This window comes from Lactuca sativa, chromosome 2, assembly GCF_002870075.4.
Source record: "Lactuca sativa cultivar Salinas chromosome 2, Lsat_Salinas_v11, whole genome shotgun sequence".
Classification (NCBI taxonomy): domain Eukaryota; kingdom Viridiplantae; phylum Streptophyta; class Magnoliopsida; order Asterales; family Asteraceae; genus Lactuca; species Lactuca sativa.
The window spans coordinates 200,872,806-200,881,609 of record NC_056624.2 but is presented as its reverse complement, the minus strand read 5'-3'; the positions used below and the strand labels follow the sequence as shown (position 1 = coordinate 200,881,609).

Here is an 8,804-nt window from a genome sequence, read left to right as displayed (position 1 = left end):
TGGATTGTATTTGCGTAGACGTGTCTTCACTCATGATCAGTTATATATAGTTGTTTATCGCGTGACAAGTAAAAAAGGTTTGAAGGTCCTCATATGTAACGAGGAAAGCCGTCCAACCAATAAAACAAAAAAATGTCATCAACAAAAAAGTCACTCAAAGATTATAGATAATCAGATATTTCATTTTATTTTTTAAACATTTTAATATAATCAATAATACGAAGTCATTTTATGTTACTTTATCTCTTTTTTAATAGTGTCGGTTTTTTATAACTTTATATGTATTTTTCTATATGTTTAGTGCGTTTTAAGTGGTTATAATCTAGTCATCCCTAATAAATCAAAATATTTTTGCCACATGTCATTTTTTTTTCTTAATTTGTACACATGACATTTGTCTAAATTTTTTCATTTTGCACTTGTCATTTTATTAAATTAAAATTCAACATTTAATATGTAAGGTTTTTACTAGAAAGGGTTTATATATATATATATATATATATATATATATATATATATATATATATAATGTATTCAATGTATTTAGGATGACAACTCTCGACTCAACCCGTAACTCGACACTGACCCAACCCAAAAATAGACGGGTTTGAATCGAGATTTTTGACATGCCAACCACCAACCTGCTTATTTCATGGGTTGGGTTGGGTTATCTGTTTGGGTTCGCGGGTCAACCCACCAACCCATATATATATATATATATATATATATATATATATATATATATATATATATATATATATATATATATATATATATATATATATATATATATATATATATATATATATATATATATATATACATGTCATTATTTTACGAGTCACGACCGAAGAACACATCCATTTTTCTGATGAATGTTTTCATTTTTCATTTTTATTTGGATGTTATTGACTTTATGAATTTATGTTGAAAATATTTTTTTATGTTAATTACTTTAATCATTTTATGAATTTATGTTGAAAAAATCTCATTTTTTAAAATGTGTTGTTTATTCATTAAACGGGTTATATGGGTTGGGTTTGACCCATTAACTTGTGAACTCGTTAACCCGTATACTTAAAGGGGTTATATGGCTTGGGTTGGGTTGAGATTTCCAACCCACCAACTCATGATCCGCCAACCCGTCAACTCATATATTATATGGGTTGGGTTGAGTTTATGTTTTCTGACCCGCCAATTCGAATTCAACTCAATTGTCAGGCCTAAATGTATTGAAGCATCATTAATTTTAATAACTTAATTTTTTTTTTATAAATTAAAACTTTTCAAATTGTTAAAATATTGTATTAATTTTTTTTTTAGATAAATAATACTGAACAAAGATTAAAGTCGAAGAGCATCTCCGTTCTCCATTTGTTCGTCAGCAAAAATGAGGAAAACTAGTTTGATACAGTTTGCGAGACAAGTTATCACATCCTCGTATTCTCACTCCCGTTCTTTCTCTTCTCCCCCTTCCAACAATAAACTCTTTGTGGCAGGTGATTGCCTACGCTGCTTAGTATACTTATCGAACGTGTTTTGAAATTTATACTTATTCTGATGTGGGTTTTAAAGGGTTGTCATGGTCGGTGGACGAAAAATCATTGAAAGAAGCTTTCTCATCATTTGGCGATGTATCCGAAGGTAAATAGCTTCTCATAATTCAACTTAAAACAATTGAAATCATCTTTATCTCGGGCCTGGAGTTGTATTCGCTTTGTTCGCCATGTGTTCGATGAAATGTCTGAATGAGAATAGGCACTGCGTATAAAGAAACCGACACACTCACTCTCTCTCACACACACACACATTAATTAGAATAAAGATTTTTAGGGACGATTTGGTTGATGGGTAAGGTCACATTTGGTTCAGTACTTCAAACTAGCATTGCTCTGTGGTTTAAATTGTGTGGCAATGGCATGTTGTTTGCAGTAAGGATCATGTATGATAAAGACAGTGGTAGGTCAAGAGGTTTCGGGTTTGTGAACTTCTCATGTGAAGATGAAGCCAGTTCAGCCAAAGACGCCATGGATGGAAAGGTTAAGCGAATACCTTTTAACTCTTTTAAGCATATTTATGCCCAAAATATGAACTGAATTCCATTTTGTCACCCTTTAATCCTTATATATATATATATATATATATATATATATATATATATATATATATATATATATATATATATATATATATATATATATATGTGGTTCAAATTGCAGGCTTTTTTAGGAAGGCCATTGAGTGTCAGTTTTGCTCTGGACAAGGTCCGTAAAGAACCTGTAACCACTCGCCAAATTAACGGGGCAACTACTTTCAGTCAGTGATGCAACAATTTTATTCTGTCATATGATTATATCAGCATTCCAGATTATGAATTTATGTAATCTTCACTAAATTTTGCTTTATAACATATTATCCCCTTCAAGTTTAATCAAAGTTCTTAATTTGGCACCTGTACAGTTTTAGACTTGATATTTTTTTTTTCTTTTGCTATTACATCTATTTCTTATAATACAAGAACCATAAAAAACCTCATACATGAATGCAACTTCGTATCAAAATTGTTATAAAATATAGTGTTAATGTCATAAATGGTGTTGTGTTTACCATGTGACATGCCTATGAGGCCAATCACCATGTTTTTTTTGAAGAAAAGTAATAATTGCAGAAAGCTTACGTTTTAGATGAGTGTTTTACAACATCATACGAACGAAATATATCACACAGTAAATTTTCTTTTATGCAAGCTCTCCATGATTCCGGACACAAATTTACTTGTTTTTATTTTTTATTTTTTTGCTCCCACATTATATCAAGCAGTTTGTATGTATTATGGAAGAAGGTAGAAAAGCTTTCTTTTGTTGGCCACATTTGATATAATAGAAACCTAAAGTGGATTTGAAAGCATCTTTCCCACCTTGTCATATAAGACAAAACGGTTTGGGTCAAAGAAGGGTGCAACCTAAACACACGCCTAGTCATAGTTGAAGTGACGCGATGTGGGCACAATTAGTGCTTCGCATGGTCGTGAGAAGCTTTTACTTTTACGATGCAAATGGTTGGATCAACCCCTTATGACCTCCAACGGATAACTTCCACGTAGTCAAGGTGTAAGGCAACAATTTTACTAACTCCTCACAAGTAAAGCCCTTACAAATTTTGAGAATTGTGTAATAATTTTCAAATTGAAGTATTTGGTGGTGCTTTTCAATATTCAATTGGATAAGACTCAGGACATTAGAGAACAAGAACGGAAAATGAGAAGTTATGATTTTCATGAGTACCAGAAAATGAAGACAAAATTGGTTATAAACCATGTTTGTCTGAAAACTGTCACAAATCAGTTTTTTATCCCAAACTGTCTCCAATAGTCAAAACTGTCATAAAGACGGACATTCTAATAAGAGTCAAAACAAAGTCAAAAACTGGGTTCATTTTCAATAATCCGGATTTCCGATGCATCTTTAACAAAGCAATATAACACAAATAAAAAATTTGGATTTTAACAAAGTCAAAAATCGGGTTCATTTTCAATAATTCGGATTTCAACCCCAAGCACGGGTCTGCCCCTTGGACCCCGCTCCCAGGGCGGACCCCCGTTCATTCAGGGGCTTCACCCCAAAATGACAGTGTATTTTGAATCTTGAACAAACTTAAACAAGTGTGCACTCTGCACCTTCCTTGTTTAATATTCATCAAAATTTGATTTTGGTCAACAAGTCAGTCCATTACACTTGAATACAATTAGTGAAACAATTCACCAACAACTACCACGTGGCGTCACATGAAAGCGCTTTTGTCGTCATAATCATAGATTATCAGGGCCACTTATGGTTTTTCTGCAAAATAAATACAACATATCGTGTGGTATTTCTACACATCATAAAATTTGATTTCCTCTCCTCTCTTTCTTGAAAATGCAAGTAGGAAGTTTATGAGATTCTAGTCTCTTCTGATTTCTAGTTAATCTCTTGCATCGATTGTTATTCCATTCTTGTTGAAGTTAAGAGTTATTATGTGATAAATATTAGTCATTTATGCCTTACACTTTCATCAATTAAGTGACATAAACAACTTTAAGAACATGTATATAAATTAATGCAATCGTTATTGTTAAGGAAATTAATCAATGAGGTTGGTTTTAATTTTGTTATTGTGTATTTAAATTTGTCTGATAACGAGATAAGTCTTCTTCTTACCCTTTCTTATAATCGAAATGATTATGGATGATAAGGTCGGTTTGCAGTTAAAACTAATATCCCATTTGTAATAATGAATATTAAATTGTTGTTGTTGTTGATGTTGATGTTGATGTTGTTGTTGTTGTTGGTGGTGGTGGTGGTGGTGGTGGCGGTGGCAGTGGCGGTGGCGGTGTTGCAGTTGCTGTTGCTGTTTCTGTTGTGCTGTTGTTGACAAAAGTGATCATATTTAGAGAATACCCTTAATACCACCTTTTTTTCAATTACCAAGAATTTACCACAAAGCTCATAAATTTTGATCGTAAATTAGCAAGGTATGCACTTTATCTGACAACCTAAACTCGTGAGTTTAAATCAATACAGAAAAGAAAATTAAACCTTGTGAGTCGTGCGAGCACCATTATTGCCCTTATTCTTTCTTATCATACCCCGAAGCGGTAAAAGAACATCGGAAAATATTCTCAGATTTGGAAAAGAAACAACTTCTCTGCAAATATGCGGAAGATCTGTGTCTTAGCCACATCAAGCACTCTCTCTATGGTTTGTACTCATCAATTACAATCAGTAGCGGAGCTAAAATTTTTATATGGGGATACAAACATTATCAATAAATATTCTATGCAGTTATCATATTTGGGGCATTAAAAAATATGATATAATCTCTTTAGTTGGCGGTATAATAACATAGAACATGTTTACAAATAATTTTTTTATATACGTATAACAATTTTTTTGGGGATGTTGCAGTACCCCCAACGCCCCATGTAGCTCCGCCACTTATTGCATTTACAGATCCCAAATAGCTTTTGAAAGCATTGGAGCACAAATAGAAATACATAAATAAGATACTAATAACTACCTTATAACTAAGCTTCTCAACTTCTAAATGGTTGATGTCTTGAAGATAAACCGAACTTGGAGCAAGTGAATGAACTCCATATCCTTGACTACATTTCTATCTCTCTTTCTCTCTTAGAAATCGTTCAATTTGGTGCAATTATTACAAAGTTGCAACCCTCCTGGAAGGATTTCTCCAAAAGGATGGTGCACAAATATGAAGACTACTCTTTGGATAATATGTTGAAGCACATCGTGGTGAGGAGGAGTCGCAACAGGAATAAATTTGGTAAGCACGAATTAAGTGGATCATTTGCCAGGTGGGAGTTATAGCGAAAAGGAAAATTTTGAGTGTCACAATCTGTTACTATGGGTGTTCGTTTGGATAGATCGGTTTCATCCGATCCAATCAAGTAAATCCAAATTGATTTCGGTTTTCAAAACATGAATCCGAATTGTCCAAACTAAATTTAAATCCGATCTGATCCGATCCAATTACAATTCGGTTGGATCGGTTTTTATAATTCGGTTTTCAAAAACCGAAACATTTTAAAACGACATATAATTATAATATTATCCAACTTTACACAAGAAGTAAAAACAAATAATTTATTTGTGATTTGAAATTTATAAATAACTAATAAGAAGATATATTATAGTTAAATATTTTATAGATACAAAACTTTCGAGAGAAAATACATATTAATGTTTTTTTTATCGGGTGAAACGTTTTGAACCTATTTGAAAAAATAAATTACAAAATTAATAAATAATTATAGATATATATTATAAATAGATAAAGGATAAATGTTTATTCGGTTTTTTGGACTATTCGGTTCTTATTTTATAAACCAAAACCAATCTGAAATCCAAAATAATAATTCGGTTTTGTTGAAAACCAATCCAAAAACCGAATATCCGAACCAAATAATACAATCCAAATTGGATAATTGGATAATTTGGTTTTATCCGAATAGTGAACAGCCCTACCTGTCACCCAAGAAAATAGATTTAAGAGGTCTGCTCGTCAACAAGCACACAACATTGAACCAAGCCAAAAAACTAAAAAGGTCCTAATATTGCCACATATGCGAATAGATAAGGTATAATATGCATGCGGGTGTAAGGCAAGGAAATTTAGATGTAACGACGTAAATTTTCAAAACAATTTTTCATTTTTCAAACAACATAATTATCACTTAAACATTCTCAAATCTCATGTTCAACAATTGTCATCAAATAAAACATATCTCAAGATCACAAACAAAATCCTCGGTCTGTGTGTACGGATCATGTCGGCGCCTTCACGTGATCGTCACTAGTACCTGAAACACATAACACATAACACTGTAACCATAAATGCTTAGTGATTTCCCTAAAATACCACACACGACACATATTAGCCACTCGAGGCTATAACTCTGTATGACCCTCTGGTCACAGTGTCTCAGTGGGACCCTCCAGTCCCATAACTCTGTGGACCCAGGGCCGGTCCAAGCTGATTAGAGGCCCGGGGCAAACAAAAAAAATGGGGCCCTTTTCAGGGTGTTTTTTTAGTTATAAAACTTTAACCAAACAAAATAATGTGGTTTAATCGGTTTCCCGTTGTTTGGTTCAGCATAAAGAGAAATTAAATAAAACTTAAAATCTAATTTGTTTTTCATAATGATATATTTATAATTATATATAACATTACCAATAAAAAAATTATGATCATTTTGATATTTTATTAATTGAGGCCCAAAACAGAAGCAGTAAACCAAAAATACTCTAGAGGTATAAGAACAATCAAATAAATAAAAAGTATAATGCAAGTCCGCTGCCACAATCTACAACAAGAAATTATATTTATTTTTCCATGTTTACCCTTTGCAACAAATCAATAGAAATTAATTAAGTCTTACTCTTAATTCTCGAAGTTCGCATTCAGAAAGAACTTCCCATTCACTGACTTACGTATGATGCAGTAGTGCTAGTTTAGAAACAAGAAATCAAAACTAAGAAGGAAAGAATAAGGAATGATCTGGTGCCTCTGATATTTTTGAAATAAGAATTGAGTTTCAGAAATCAGAAGAAACCAGAAAGGAAGAATAAGAAATGGTTGAACCCAAAAATCAAAGAAGAAGAATAAGAAATATAATAAGTCTAGAACCAACCGTTATCTAGAGAAGTGGAAGCGATGGCGTTTAAAGTTTCCATAGAAACTAGATGACTGATATTGTTGATGAGCCTTGAAATTCGGAAACATCACACGCCTCTCTCTAATCGGAATGGCTCCTGCTCCCTTGTTGGTACCTAATCAGTATAGAACTGTTGGGCCTCTGAACCAATCCCTTAAGCTTAAAAACATTAGATTATCAATATATAACCCAATATAACAAATATATAACCCAATATAACAAGTATAAAATGGGGGCCCTTTGGCATTTGGGGGCCCGGGGCGGTTGCCCAGCTTGCCCTGTGTGGACCTTCTGGTCCTAACTCTGTGTGGACCTTCTGGTCCTAACTCTGTGGACCTTTCGGTCCTACTCTGTAAACTCTGAATCACACATAACACATAATCACATAGATATCACATCATATAATAACATACAACATACTCTGTCACATAACTCTAATTACCACTCTAGGTAGAGTATAGTGAGAAGACTCACCTCGGGTAACTCGGTAAATCTCGGACTCGAAAATACTGATCTAGCCTCCGCCTAATCACATAAAATAATTACTCTAATCAATATGACTCTCAAAGGCTAGGCTATTCCCTCTCTTAGTTCCCTCAGGAGGGTAAAAGACCATTTTACCCCTCCAATGGCTCAGAAGTCCGAACGTTGACTAGACCCTAAAAGGCAGCGAAAGTCAATGGTCAACTTTGACCAGACTCGTCGAGTGCACATAGGTGACTCGGCGAGTCTAAGCATGTCCTCTAGGTCTTTCTAAACCTCACTTGACTCGTCGAGTGAACCTTCCACTCGACGGGTTACCACTGGTCAAGAATCGCGGGGCAACCCGACTCGACACGTCGAGTCCCCTTATGGACTCGGCGAGTTCCTTCCAAGGAAACACTCAAACGACCTTCTGAGGTCAGATCTGCTTCTCCAACTAGTAGATCTAACCTTCTAGCACTCAAAGTCACGTAAAGGTTCAAACTTTACGTTCATGCAACACATACAAAGCCATAAATGGAGAAATAACCTTTAAAATGGTAACCTGCTCACAAAACTCTCATGAAACAACATAAAGATGGATGGCTGGGACTTTTTGGACCTCTCATGGTCCAGATCTAACATCTACACCACCGTGGGACATCACATGCTTCAAGATCCAACTCAAAAAGATGCAAAGAAACCCTAGATTCAAGAAATCTATCAAATACACTAAATGGGAAAGGATTTGTTCCACCAGAAGCGAATCTTAGTATGAACAACATAGATCCAAGCTCCACAAATGCTCTAGCTTGGACTTTCCCACTCCTTCTTGCAAGATCACACCAAAAGGATGAAGAATTAGCCTTTCCCTTGCTCTCTAAGCTCTCTTCGTTCTTTAGGGTATCTCAGGGGAGTAAGTGGCTGCAAATGAAGGCCATAAGGACCTTTAAATAGGTCCTCAACCCGAGAAATTAGGGTTTTCCTCGTCAGCACCGACTCGTCGAGTCAGATACCCGACTCGGCGAAGCCAGTCGCTAAAACGCGTCAAAAGTCACGACCCTACTCGACGAGTTGATGCACCAACTTGTCGAGTCCCTCCAATGACTCCAAAAATTAAATAATC

The 8,804-nt window shown here is 34.5% G+C and overlaps 1 protein-coding gene across 1 annotated transcript; it reads left to right on the top strand.

Moving 5' to 3' along the window:
- Positions 1-1,340: 1,340 nt before the first annotated feature.
- LOC111916222 (glycine-rich RNA-binding protein 4, mitochondrial) lies at positions 1,341-2,453 on the top strand. The gene is made up of 4 exons (XM_023911841.3): positions 1,341-1,499; positions 1,576-1,644; positions 1,933-2,039; positions 2,220-2,453. Exons 1-4 carry the CDS (start codon positions 1,391-1,393, stop codon positions 2,322-2,324), a joined length of 390 nt encoding a protein of 129 aa, XP_023767609.1. The 5' UTR covers positions 1,341-1,390; the 3' UTR covers positions 2,325-2,453.
- The last annotated feature ends 6,351 nt before the right edge of the window (positions 2,454-8,804 follow it).